At 34.9% G+C, this 14,604-nt stretch overlaps 2 protein-coding genes across 2 annotated transcripts in view; one reads left to right on the top strand and one right to left on the bottom strand.

The window, feature by feature from the left end:
• Window positions 1-632: 632 nt before the first annotated feature.
• LOC107736150 (uncharacterized) lies at window positions 633-12,474 on the top strand. Its single transcript, XM_016547641.1, has 20 exons — window positions 633-738; window positions 947-1,091; window positions 1,194-1,286; window positions 2,135-2,227; window positions 2,536-2,597; window positions 2,681-2,853; window positions 2,936-3,074; window positions 5,062-5,229; window positions 5,674-5,793; window positions 5,919-6,033; window positions 6,924-7,032; window positions 7,201-7,421; window positions 7,702-7,842; window positions 8,497-8,575; window positions 9,035-9,261; window positions 9,347-9,595; window positions 10,404-10,733; window positions 11,291-11,395; window positions 11,463-11,554; window positions 12,396-12,474. The coding sequence occupies exons 1-20, from the start codon at window positions 716-718 to the stop codon at window positions 12,466-12,468; spliced, it is 2,757 nt and encodes a 918-aa protein (XP_016403127.1). The 5' UTR covers window positions 633-715; the 3' UTR covers window positions 12,469-12,474.
• Window positions 12,475-12,511: 37 nt separating this feature from the next.
• The window catches only part of LOC107735561 (dnaJ homolog subfamily A member 2-like), an 11,058-nt gene continuing 8,965 nt past the window's right edge, over window positions 12,512-14,604 (bottom strand). The window contains exon 9 of the mRNA XM_016547207.1: window positions 12,512-13,522. Within this exon, the coding sequence (XP_016402693.1) occupies window positions 13,334-13,522 (189 nt within the window). The 3' untranslated portion in view covers window positions 12,512-13,333. The remainder of the gene's footprint in view (window positions 13,523-14,604) is intronic.

Below are 14,604 nucleotides of genomic sequence, written 5' to 3'. Positions count from 1 at the left end.
TTTGCAATTGTTTAATTTAATAATAATTGTTCATTTATGATACACCTTGTTAGTAGCTTGTACTTGAGATTGTTGATCAAGAAAAATATCTAGAAAAATGAAAAATGTAGTAATTTTCCAGGACATTATCCGTTATCCTTTTTCCATTATCCATTGTAACCCTGTAACCCGAAAACACAAAATACAATGCGTAATTTAAAATGTGGGTAAAAACCTGTGAATAATAATTACGGAAAATTCCTTCATATTAATAGATTTTGCCCTATTTTTACAGACTTTTCTTAGAGTGTAGCATACTAAATACTAATACACTGCTTAAAACTATAATTGTTCAGAATGTGTAGTTTACTAGCTAATAAAAATAAACTTAAATTGTAATCGTTCAAAAATGTGAAAGTGTTAAATAATTCAATGTTGTATTTAATATTAGTTATTTATATATTTATATTATTTTATAAACACATCTAATTTAACATATATACATTTTATTTTTTGCTGAGATTTGATGCAGTGACACAATTTAGCATTGTGATTACGCAACGACGTCACCACGCAATGACGTCGCAACGTCATTTAGCAACTTTTAGCAACAAACCAACCTTCGCAACTTCCCCTGAAAATTAGTTGGCAACACTGCTGAAGGTCTTCTTCTGTAATCTGACTCTAATGGTTTCCTCAGCAACAGACGTGGCTTTGTTGTAATCATGCATCATTCATGAAGATAAACTCAGTGAACAGGTGAGACACTTTCTCTTTTCATGTTTGAATTATATAAGGTAGAACTATCTGTTATGTTTGAATTTGATTGAAGTACGACAAGAACTCATTTCATTATGTTGACTGTGTGCAGTGTATATACAGTATATACATTTTTATTTATTTATTTCATTTCAAGGCATTTAGGACAATGAAATCGAGCTTACACAAAGTGCCTTGTCTTTTATAGGATGGAAGAGTGTTTGCATTTGGTCTGTGAGTCGATGGGTGTACATGAGGATGATGATGTCGGCATGGACGTGATCTGTTCCCTCTATAAGAGCGTCTTCCTCATCACCGCCAGCCTGGATGAGACAAAGAGAGCCATTTCACAGGTGAACAAGACCTTCTGCTGTCTCAGAAGCTCATGAATGAGAAGAATGAGACAGAAAAGAGAAACGGAAAGAAAAATAAAATGTTTTGTGTGATATGTTCAGGTCAGAGGTCAGAGTGGAGGCTTGTCATGTCCAGCCAGAGGAGTTCTGCATGTTCTCCTAGTGATGGAGAAACAACGTGACGACAGAGAAGAGGTATATCTTCATTTAATTCATCTATATTTCCATATACTTCATTCTATATTTCTCTTATTTATACTAAATCTAAATTAAGATAATACATTATATTGCAATATAAACATGTTATATATTATGTAGTAATTAAGATTTTTCCTTTGAGCTAATCTACATTTACATTTAGTCATTTAGCAGACGCTTTTATCCGAAGCGACTTACAAATGAGGACAATAAAAGTAGTCAAAACTAACAAAAGAGCAACAATATATAAGTGCAAATGACAAGTCTCGGTTTAAAGAACGCGGTACACGTAGCAAGGTGTATATATATATATATATATTATACACACACACATATACACACACAAAGAAAAAAAAAAGATGGAATAGAAAAAATAGAAAGCTAGTGTTTGTTTGTTTGTTTTTTGTTGTTTTTTAAAATAAAAAATAAAAAAAGAAGATAAATATAGATAAAGTAGAATTAAAATAGAATAGAAAGTGCTAGAGTTAGAGGGTCAAATAAAGGTGGAACAGATGTGTTTTTAGCCGTTTCTTGAAGATGGCTAAGGACTCAGCTGCTCGGATTGATTTGGGCAGGTCATTCCACCAGGAGGGAACAGTTAATGAAAAAATGATAATCTGACAATGAATTGAGAACTTGATTCTGGAAATAAACGCTCTGATGTCTGCCAGGACATTTTCTATGGCTTTTTTTCTTCTTACTGTGAACCTTTGCCTTGTCAGATATTTATCTTTGTTTTAAGGTCTTTTGGGTGCGTGAATGTGAAATTGTGAAATTATATTATATAAATTGTGACGTTATATTGTTGCAAATTAAAAGATGTGAACGGCTTATAATTTCTGTAGCTGTACTGGGATCTCCAGATGTTGACGGCTGGTAGAATCAATCATAAACAAAACACACAATCCTCAACAATCAACTTTAGCTCCAGACAACAGGTAGAAAACCAAGTCATATTATTCTATTCAATCCTATTTTATTCTATTCTATTACATGAGCACACATAACACTGTATAATATAATTATATACAATATACTACAATATAATTATGATTCCATATCTATTTACATATTAATTTATATTGATGTTTTACAATTTGTTTATTTTTTTAATTGTTTATTTTGTATGCTTTTGGTTAATCAGCTTTGCACTCTATTTCAGCTCATGATCATTCACTCATTTGTTAATCACTTTGGAGAAAGGTGTCTGCTAAATATATGTGGGCATCTTTTTTTTTTCTCGAAGCAGGATCCAGAGCAGTTTAGTATCTTGTGTCTTCAGAACAGAGCCAAGAGACTTTGCACCAGGTTATTTACACACTCTCTTTCATTCAGCTGCTCACAATCACATTGAACAAATTGACTATATATTCATCCTGCTTTCTGTTTAGACTGGTTCTTGACGGCGTGTGGAGTGTCCTACCGTCTCTTTCTCAGAGGCACGCCGGCGTCATGCGACCGGGCACGATCTGTCCCAGCACTACCGACATCCTCCAGCTCCTGTATTACAAATACGAGGTCATCAGAGAGCGACTGTACAGAGAGATGTTACAAGATGAATATGGTTAGAAATATTCCTAAATGGAGTTCATAAATGCTCCCTTTCACAGAACAGTTTAACAGTATCTTTTTGCACATCATTACAGGTGTTGTTTGGTGGAACTCGATGTCAGCGTGGGATCAGACAGAATGTGTGTGTGAATTAGGAGTGTGTGTAGAGCTGGCTTTCAGACACAGAGACTGGCTTCAGGTGTGTGGGCTTCCCGGGGCCCTCCGTTGCTACAGGTACTACTAGTTATTTGTGCATTTGTAAGTGCAGTTGCTAAATTTTGAGTATGCCATTAAATATTTGGTGTTTAAACCCAAATATAATTATAAATCTACACATTACTTGAAGCCTTTATGTATAATGAATTATAAAGATATTTATAATGTATGTTATAATGCATTACTGTATATCTTTTCACTTTCACTGACTTTTACCTTAACTGTTCCCTGCTGGTGGAATAACCTGCCCAACTCAATCTGAGCAGCTGAGTCCTTAACCATCTTGAAGAAACGGCTAAAAACACGTCTCTTCCATCTACACTTGACCCTCTAACACTAGCACTCTCTATTATATTTCTATTATATCTTCTTGTTTTCTTTTTATTAAAAATGACCCTCTATCACTAGCGTTCTCTATTCTTTTTCTATCTACTTGTTTTCTTTTTATTATATATATTTTTTTTTAAATAAACTTGCTAAAGTTGCTATGTGTACTGCGTTAGACTAACCGAGACTTATTACATATTTACTTACATATTATTAGTCTTTTGTTAGTTTTGATTGCTTCTATTGTCCTCATTTGTTAGTCGCTTCAGGTAAAAGTGTCTGCTAAATGACTAAATGTACATAAATAATTGCAATCAAAGTAAAATGCATTATGGTATTTGCAGATTCTTTGATAAATCTGAAATTGGTTGTTTGTCATGTGTTTCAATGAATTATACTTTCTAAGGATGTAACAATGAATAGATAAGTTTTATAATGTATTATAACTGTGGTTACAATTATTCATGAGATCATACAATGCATTATAATTTGCATTATGAGGCATGATGCATTCAAAATACTGGTAACACTTTAATAAAGTTTTAATTATTAATATAAGTTAACTGCATTCTTTAATGTGAACTAATGATGAAAAATACTTCTAAATAATTTATTAAACTTAATTAATGTTAATTTCAGCATATACTAAAACATTAATAAAATCCAAAAAGCTGTATCTGTTAATATTATGTATCAGATTTGCGCTAATATGAACTAACAATGAATGAGAATGATTGTGACCCTGGACTACAAAACCAGTCATAAGGGTCAATTTTTCGAATAATTGCAATCAAAGTAAAATGCATTATGGTATTTGCAGATTCTTTGATAAATCTGAAATTGGTTGTTTGTCATGTGTTTCAATGAATTATACTTTCTAAGGATGTAACAATGAATAGATAAGTTTTATAATGTATTATAACTGTGGTTACAATTATTCATGAGATCATACAATGCATTATAATTTGCATTATGAGGCATGATGCATTCAAAATACTGGTAACACTTTAATAAAGTTTTAATTATTAATATAAGTTAACTGCATTCTTTAATGTGAACTAATGATGAAAAATACTTCTAAATAATTTATTAAACTTAATTAATGTTAATTTCAGCATATACTAAAACATTAATAAAATCCAAAAAGCTGTATCTGTTAATATTATGAATCAGATTTGCGCTAATATGAACTAACAATGAATAATTGTGACCCTGGACCACAAAACCAGTCATAAGGGTCAATTTTTTTAAATTGAGATTTATACATCATATGAAAGCTGAATAAATACGCTTTCCACTGATGTATGGTTTGTTATGATAGGACAATATTTGGCCGAGACACAACATGATCTTTACTTAATGTCCTAATGATTTTTGGCATAAAAGAAAAATCTATAATTTTGACCCATACAATGTATTTTTGGCTATTGCTACAAATATACCCAAGCGACTTAAGACTGGTTTTGTGGTCCAGGGACACAATTGTACTTTCATTAACTAACATTAACAAAGATTAGTAATTAATTTATTGCTCATTGTTAGTTAATGCATTAACTAATGTTAAAATTATCATTAACTAATGGGACCTTATTGTAAAGTGTTACCAAAACACTCTTTTATAATCCGTTATATAAAGGCTTCAAGTAAAATGATTAGTTATATTTGATGAATATGGCAGGAGCTGTGGTTCTGTGGTCTTGCGAGGCTGTCCTGAGAGTGTTAAATCTAGAGATCAGGCTTGGTCATCTAAACCGAGGGAACAGGCCTGGTCCGCTGTCATCGTCCTGTCGGAGCTGGACTCACATTATCAAGATGAGAAGGAATCGATCAGCGCGCTCATGAACAGGTCATTCTATTGTGTTCATCAGTTGATGAATTCTCATAAATGCATGTGATTGGCTTAAAGTATCAGTAGGTCTCGTGTATCTCAGATAAAGTCGATTTAGGCCAGACACATGATGACTGTTACTGATGTATTTTTATGTCGTAGAATAAAATGTGAAAGTATCTTGAGCTTGTGTTGACCACAGACCTTAATTCAGGTGTTTTAACTAAAAATCCATTCTAAAAACCTTTGCGACGTGCTAAGACACAACTCGTTTACTGATTGTGGCCTACAAAAATACGTCTTCCCTTCAGCACATAATAAATAAGCATGCATAACTAGAACTTTGACATTCATATACTGACATAGTTAAGCATGACCTTTTAATGTCAATATCGATCTGTAATATTAAACATATTATGCTAATGGTTGCAGATGTTGTGTTGTGATTTATTGCTCCTGTAGATTGGGACAGGAAGCTCTGCATGTTATATATCTCGGTATGTGTGTTGCTCTGCGGAGAGCCGAGAGAGAGAATCAGTCCTACATGGCGCTGCTGGTCGCCAGACAGCACTGGGACAGATGGTGAGCGTGTTAAATATGGGATGTGGACACATCATCCGTATTTAAAACATTACATGCTGACACATCCACCTATTTTCACTCCGAAGTCTGCAAGCTTGAATCCAAACCATCTCTGTGTGCTCTAGGCCTTATATGAGAGGTTCAGTCAGTCAGGATCTCACCAGGATCTGGATTCAGGAAAATGTGGATCCCACTGCTAAAAAACAGCAGGGCTGGGAAACAGGAAATTGCGCACAACAGGTACTGTGTGCACAGATACATGACATTTGCTGCCTTCAACTCCTCCAAATTCCTATTCATGAGTTCAGAAATTACAGTATGTTGTGTTATAAATTCAAGGGATTTGGGTTGGAATGAAATTAACATGTTTGGTGCTCACTAAGGCATAAGAGACTTTTTATTTGATCAAAAATATAGTAAAAATAGTAATAATGTGAGTAGTATTACAATTTAAAAGAATTGTTTTCTATATATTTTAAAATGTAATTTATTTCTGTGATGTAAAGCTGAATTTTCAGCATCATTACTCCAGTCGTCAGTGTCACATGATCCTTCAGAAATCATTCTAATATGCTGATTTGATGCTCAAGAAACACTTTGTTGTTTTGGACCCGTATCCGGGTCCACGGAGTTTAAGTTAAGAAACATGTCTTATTAATTCAACAGTTTAATATTTTTGTGGAAACCATAATTAATTTCTTCAGGAATATATGATGAAAAGAAAGTTCAAAAGAACAGCATTTATTTGAAATATAAATAATTTGTAACATTATAAATCTCTTTACTGTCAATTTTGATCAATTTACTGCATCCTTGCTGAATAAAATATTTAGTTTATATGAAAAAAAAAGTTTATTAAAAAAAAAAACTTAAAAAAATGTACTGACCCTAAATACTGTATATTGTATCCTTCTTATGCTCCCACAAAGAATAATGGGAAATTTAGGAAAAACATGGGAAATTCATTTGGTCTCCTCATAAACCGGCTTCATGAACAATAAAATAAATACATAGATTCATATGTGATTTTCTTGTAATATAAAATAATCCCAACATGACTTAAAGGCTGAAATATTTGCCTTGTGTTATATACAGTTTTATAATTGATTGTTTATTTTTTTACCCATCAGGCTGTGCTGCAGTTTTTGGTTCTGTGTCAGGAGCAGGAAAGGAAACGATTGGTGGAGATCTTACACAGGCTTTCCCCGAGTGACCTCGAGGGAAACATTCAGAAAAACAGTTAAAAACATCATATAAAAACACAAACACCACTACAAAAGTGATATGTTGTTCCAAATTAATATGTTTTGGGTGAACTAGCCGAAATGACTAGTAACTTAGTATTAGATGCACATCAGCTGTAAGATATGCCTTTGGTTTTCATTAAAGTGTGTATACGTCTTTCAGATGTGGTTCATGGAAACGCGGTGGATCAGAGCTGTGTGTGGAGCCTGCAGCAGATTAAAGCCTCTCTACAGGAAGCACATGGTTCTTATACTAGTCCATTCGCCCCAGGGTGTTCTGGGATAGGTGTCTCATGGGGGGAATGTGCCACTCATTTGCTGACCCAGCTGACACAAGCACAGGATGATGAGGCCTGGACTGTTTTAAACTCTCTGCCAGATTTGGTGAATCTCAGCATATACAGCATATACTGTACTGTGCAGTAATCAGTATGCAAGTATTGCATTTTGAACAGAGCCATAGTATATACTGTAGTAATCCTAAAAGATTAAGTGTGCATTTGTCAAATTTAAACTAAGCTAAAATAGAAAATGCAAATATAATAATAAAGTTAAAGAATATGAAAAGCAAAGTAGTAAGTAAACCAAACATTCTGAATGCATCGTGACAGTGTGCAGAGCAGATGATGTTTATTGTGTCAATAATGTCTCTTTCACTTCTTAGGACCCTGAGGGTCTTTGGACTTTGCTTCGCAAATATGAGAGCGAACTTCACAGACCCAGTTTCCACAACCTGCATGAAGTTTTGCAGTCACGTGGACCAGTGCACGCCAGCAGAGGCACCGGCGCAGTGAACGCTAACACTGTAATGACAAATTACTTCCACACTTACACATTATCAATCACAAATCAAGCTTTTAGATCCTTCGCCATATTAGATCCTTTGTGTTTCATGATTGTTTAGAAAATCATTTATGCACTAGATCTTCAGCAAGGCTTCACTTTTGCTGTTAACAGATGATGCCTACAATCTACTGTATGCAGAGATCTGAAGAAACTACACTCTTAAAAATAAAGGTTTCACAAGGGGGTTTTCACAGCGATACCATAAAAGAACCATTTTTGGTTCCCCAAAGAACCTTTCAGTGAACAGTTCTGAAACAGAACAATTTTTTTAGTGTGAAGAACATTTTAATAATCTAAAGAACTAAAGAATCAATAAGGAACCTTTTGTGCAATAGAAAGGTTCCATGGATGTTAAAGGTTCTGGAATCATCAGTGCCAATATATATATTTTTAAGTGTATGCAATGATCTGCAGAACCTATAGTGTAACATAAAGAACTTTTATAATATCCAGAAAACCTTGTCGCCAACTCAAGAACCCTATCTAGTGAGAAATGGCTCTTGATACACAGAAAATTCAAGAAACCATTGAGGAACCTTCGCTTATAGAGGTTATCCAGATATTCAGTTGAAAGGAATACAAGGTGAGCAACTGTTTCCTGTGTCTCTGTTAGGAGAGAGAGAGGACTGAACAGGAACAGGAACAGGAACAGGAAGAGCTGTCAGATGGTGAAAAAGAAGAACTCTGCACTGGTGAATGACATTCATATGCCAGACCATTAATATAATGAAGCATTAAACAAGGATACGAGAAAGTTTTAACATTAAAACTAGTAAGATTAATCATATATACATGTACACAGCCCTTCAAAACATTGGGGTCGGTCGGATTTTGAAAGAAGTCTCTAATGCTTGCCAAGGCTGCATTTATTGAGAAAACAGTAATAATGTGAAATATTATCACAATTTAAAATAACCGTTTTCTATTTTAAATATATATATTAAAATGTAATTTATTCCTGTGATGCAAAGCTGAATTTTCAGCATCATTACTCCAGTCTTCAGTGACACATGATCCTTCAGAAATCATTCTAAAATGCTGATTTGCTGCTCAAGAAACAGTTCTTATTACTGTTAATGTTGAAAACAGTTGTGCTGCTTAATACAGTATTTTGTGATGAATGCATTTAATTTGTATTTTTGTGTTTGAAGGCTGTGGCATGGCTTTAGATCCAGAAGATACTCCATATTTAGAGATCCTGTGTGTCAGAGACCCAAGAGATGAAGAGAGCATGATGGAGACGAGGGATAGAGACAAAGAGAGAAGAGAGGGAGACATTAAGAGCAGAGGAGACCCTCAGGAGATCTCAGTGGAAAAACAAAACTCTCTGATCACACTGGCCTGGAGCAACCCAGCCCACGCAAAGAATTACATTCAGGTACATACACACAAACATATGCACTCTTTCTATCTTAAATCTGCTCAAATTGTTCATTCATACATAAAATGGCTTAATTCTACAGGAAGTGACCTCGGCTCAGGAAGTAGAGGCCGTCTCTATTGTAATGCAGGAGGATACAGCTGATAACACACACGTTCCTGACACAACTGTGAACAACTGTGACAGGAATGTGAACATTTACACACAGCAGGAGAACATAAGCTCCGTCTCACTGCAGCCAAGTGAACAATATGAAGAAATGCATTCAGATCACGCAGATGATGTGAAAGGAAAGACACAGATCCAAGATGACCGTTCAGGCTTCATCACAGTAAGACAACCACTTCAAATTATCCAGCTCTAGCTTCCCTTTTGACAGCATAATAAAGTGTCTCCGTGTTCTCTGCTATTTGCATACTATTAGTAATATATAATATGTGAGATTAGGAATTGTTAGGTCAGAGGTACTCAACCTTTTTCAGATAACTTTTTTGGTTATCTGAACTTCTGTAATATAAAATACTTGATGTTCCTCCGAGATGATAATAATGCACTGAACTTTCAAAAGATATGAATTACTTTGAGATATTTATATTAGTATTTCTTTTTATAAAATAGTATTTTCTTATTTTATTTTATTTGCATGCTTATCACAATCTCACAAACCCCCTGAAGTTTCCACTAAGAGTTCTATAATAGTTATAATAATTATTAAAATAAAAAATACCATAAATAATATAAATAATATAAATAATATCAGATCAGAGGTTCTCAACCTTTTTTGTTGTCTGAATTCCTGTGATATAAAATATGTACTTGAAGTGCCCCTGAGATGCTAATAAAGCACTCAACTTTCAAAAGATATCAATTTCATTGTAGGTTTGTAAAAATATTTATATTAGTATTTTCTTTAAAATTATTATATATTTTTTTACAATGTCACAAGCCCCCTGAAGTTCCCCCTAAGGGGTTCTGTAAGTTATAATAATAATAAAAAAAAAAAATAATAATAATAACAATAATTGTCAGTTCTATAGCACCCTGCCCAAACCCAAAATTTAAAGCTGGAACTAAATGAATGAGTTAATGAAAAATCCTTTCACAATAATTATACAACAAATGTGATTCTCATTCTCCAGGCTGGGCAGCAACAGGAGGACATAAGAGATGGAGAGTTCACATTCAGTGACACCCAACGGCCCGACCAAACACCACCCACTGCTCCAAGGCTGCTACAAAACACTGACACAACAGATACTAACACAGCACCAGCAAGTGTCCATTTCCCAGACACGCAACCCTCGCAAACATCTGAGACCCATGAGATGGAGGCATCGCTTCAGGAGCTGAGGAACGAGGAGATCTGTGAGAGAGCAGGTGAGCGGGAGGCAATGATGCGCTGCCTAGTGGACATCCAGAGGAGAGCAGAGCGACGCTGGCAACGAGACCGAGACAGACAACTACTCAGAGTGAGCCAACTCATGCTGCATGACATTTCTGTGCCATCTTCAAAACGTGTGGTGTGTTTATGGAAGCCCACTGCCACACGCACACAAAAAAAAACATGCTTTGCTAAATAATAATGACAAAAACGTACAATTAACGATATAAAAAGTTAAAAAAAAAAAGTCGACATGAGAAGTCATAATTATGAAGTGAAACGTAAAAATGTTGAGAATTGAAGTTGCAAATGACAAAGCTGAAATTATGAGAAAAAAGTTGAAATTCCTGTTATGACTTGTCATCTCATAATTTTGATGTCATAATTATGACTTTTTATAATTGCTATATCTTAATTTTGACTAATTGCTATTATCTCATAATATCACTTATAATACTTAGTATGTATTAATTTGGACTTTTTAATCGTAATTATGACTTAATATCTCATAATGTCTACTTTTTATGTCATCATTACGATTTACCAGTGCATGCTTGTTGGAAATGGTCTTCCATGCATATTTGCAGAATATTTAGTTAAAAAGGCCATATACTTTGCTTTCGGACCTTTTTCAAACCTGTTCAGGTTCAAGAGCGACTGGCTATCGTCCAGAGTCGGAAGGCAGATGAAGATCTGTTGGGTCTGACGCAGGAAGACACACTCAGACATCTGACCGACACACTACGACAGGTACACACCCTCATACTTTCAGAGACCTCTATGTGGACATGATGTAAATGCTGATCGAATGTTCTAGGAGGACGAGCAACAACAGAAAACTTTAGTAAGAGAGAAACTCCAGCAGATGAGGAGAGAACGCTCCTGCATTCTCCAGACCAGACGGGAGAGGTAACGTATACACACTTATGCTAGGCTAGTTCATTCTGACAGTGATCACCAGGTGTTTCATGTCATTTAAAGGAGTACTTCACCCTAAAATTTCAATTCCATCATCATTTATTCATCCTGATGTCATACGCCAAGTCGTGTGTTTTTGTGGCTCATTTTGGTGCTTGAAATCTATGGAAACCCATTTTGCTTTGGTAAATCATAATTGACATAAAAGTCATAATTATAAGATAAAAGTCATAATTTACATACTAAGTAAAAATTATGATAAAAGTTGAAATTAAGACAAAATGTCAAACTGACAAGTCAAAATAGACAAATCATAATTATGAGATAAAAATCTAAATTATGTCGAAAATTAAGTCGAAAGTGACAGGAAGTTGAAATTATGAGATAAAAAGTCAAAATTATTATAAATCAAAATAAGATAAAAAAGTGGAAATTTACATATCATATAATCATATTTATCACATATATAAATGATCATATTTATGAGATAAACTGTCAAAACGACCTGTCATAATGAGATAGTCATAAATAGAAAGATTTTTCTTTATATCATAATTATAATTTGTACCATTTTTATCTCATTATTATTACTTGGTATCTTTCAATTTCGACCTTTTATGCCATAATTTGATTTACCAAAGCATCATCTTTAACATGACAGAAATAGGCTTCTGTATGAAACAACCTGTGGTGATTGAAAAAGAGCAGCATCAATAATCTGCTAAATTTCTCCATTTGTGGAGAAAGAAAATCATAAGTTTGAATCTAAGTAAGAGTCTTTTCAGAAAAAAAATGAAAGTTGCACTCGTCTAACAATGTTTTGTTTTTATAGAAATACGGCTGGGTTTAAAGAGCTCCTTGCGCCCACAGCTCAACACATGACAGAAACTGAAGAAGGACGCTAGTGCGTACTCAACCCCATTTCTACAAATATACAGCACACAGTCAAAACAGTCATCCACTTTATTGATGTATGAGCACAAAAGTAGCTGTGTTTGAACGATAGCAACTTGTATTCGCGTTTCAAACACTTCCCTAGTTGCCAATGATAAATGCCGCCCCCTATAGGTTTATAATAGTGCTTACAATGCATGCACACATTGGCTGCTGATCTTTTAAGAAGACTGTGGTGTTTCTTTGGCAAATAATAAGTTGCATGACTCATATACCTTTATCATAGACAGTAAGCACATTAAAACACTTCTGGGTTTGGTTTGCTTTGCTTTGTATTAATCTCAGTAGAGAGTGTGTTGCCCACATGCATGCTATTCTGTCCTGCCATTGAATATAAACCAGCACAACAGTACAAGATGACTGACAGTGCCTGAATAACTGGCAAGTATATAATGAAACACGTTTGAACATTTTATTGAACTCCAGGAAGCTCCACAATGCCTCAGTCTTTAACAACTTTGTGCGTGCGTGTGTTAATTATAACTTAAACAACACAGTCTGTCTCCCCACAGACAGATATTTATATATTCAGAGAGCATATATACTGTGAAAGTCTACAATGGAAATGAAGTAGTAATGAATAAATTAAATTATTTTGCTTTGCCTTTAGTTATGCTTGTCTTTTCTTTTAAAACAGTGCATGAATGAGTGTATTTGTAGGTAAGATTGCAGTAAATAAATGTAATGTATGTCTATATATACTGCAAGTGTGTGTGTTTGGTTCACTATATGAAGAATGTGGAGGGCGGAGATTGAATCTGTCCGACAAAAGGGAATTGTAATACATCCCCAAAAAACTTGCAAAGAATTCTGGGACTACTGGTGGGCGCACTGCACCCCCGGACCATGCGGACCACCTTCTTCGTCGGAGCTGTCGTTGTATGCTTCACGGCGGTGACCACCAGATGATCCCTGGCTGATGTCAAAGTCCTGCAGATCAACTTCCTCCGCATCAGCTGAGATGACAGGAACCTCTGTACGCGACGGCAACAGATCCTCCAACTCCTGCGTGAACAAACACACAAGAAATGGGCACCTCGTCAGGTACACTCAAGTGTTATTTTAGTATCATCTAGGTACTATTATAGTTTGTATTAATTTTGATTTTTATATTTTAAATTTTCTTTGCAATTTCAGTTAAAGTTGTATTAATTTTTTGTTGGTTTTTTTCCACTTAAATTTTTTTTTTTTTAATGTGTCCATATGGTTTTTGTACATCAAGTTAAACTGAATGAAAACGAGAAATATTTTCTAGGCAATAAGATAAAAAATAAATAAATAAAATAAAATAAAAAAATATATATATATAGACATTATTTTCCACATACTGTACATTATTGTTTCTCCTCTATGCCCCGCCTTTCTGAAACACGTCGATTTTTACAACGCTCATCGGTCTGAAAAGCACGGTGTGCTCTGACTGGCCAGCTATCCAGTGCGTTATTATTGGCCAAATACCTCAAGCGTGTGACGGAAATGTTACGCCCCTCACCATACTGTGATGCCCTGTCCGGCCGGAGCGACGAGACAAAAACATGAAAACCCATTATAAACGAGGCATTCGTTGCATCCAGTGGGGACATAATTATGGATTATAATGACTTATACTGTCTTTTTACGCGTTGCGTTGCATCGCGCCGCGTAAACATAAAACCATGTCTGCATTTGTGATCGGAGAAATGACAAACAAGAAGCGCTACTCTACACTGCCCAAAAAGCTTTAAATATAAAAAATATAAAATATAAAAACTCTTTAAATATAAAAAACGTACTTACAGTCTGTGAGTCTGAACAGCCGGCATTGTAGTCTACTCTACCAGGATCAGGAAACAGTCCTCCATAAAATGTGCTGCACACATCTGAATATTTGGGTTGAACTGTTCTGGAACAGTGTTGTAAATACAACTTAACCACTGATTTCTGGTCGTGTCCTCTTTTGGAAGACCAAACAAAGTAGTTTCGCTTTCACAACGAAACACAGCGTATTCATAACATGGCGGCAGCAACAAAACTACAGCGAGAATAAAAGTTACGCCTTCTTTCTTTGCGTGAACATTTGGGTGGCGTTATGCAAATCTTCCCACATA

The sequence above is a fragment of the Sinocyclocheilus rhinocerous genome, unplaced genomic scaffold, assembly GCF_001515625.1.
Source record: "Sinocyclocheilus rhinocerous isolate Xijiao unplaced genomic scaffold, SAMN03320098_v1.1 scaffold942, whole genome shotgun sequence".
Classification (NCBI taxonomy): domain Eukaryota; kingdom Metazoa; phylum Chordata; class Actinopteri; order Cypriniformes; family Cyprinidae; genus Sinocyclocheilus; species Sinocyclocheilus rhinocerous.
The sequence above is the reverse complement of the archived record's forward strand: the minus strand, read 5'-3'. Positions and strand labels throughout refer to the sequence as shown.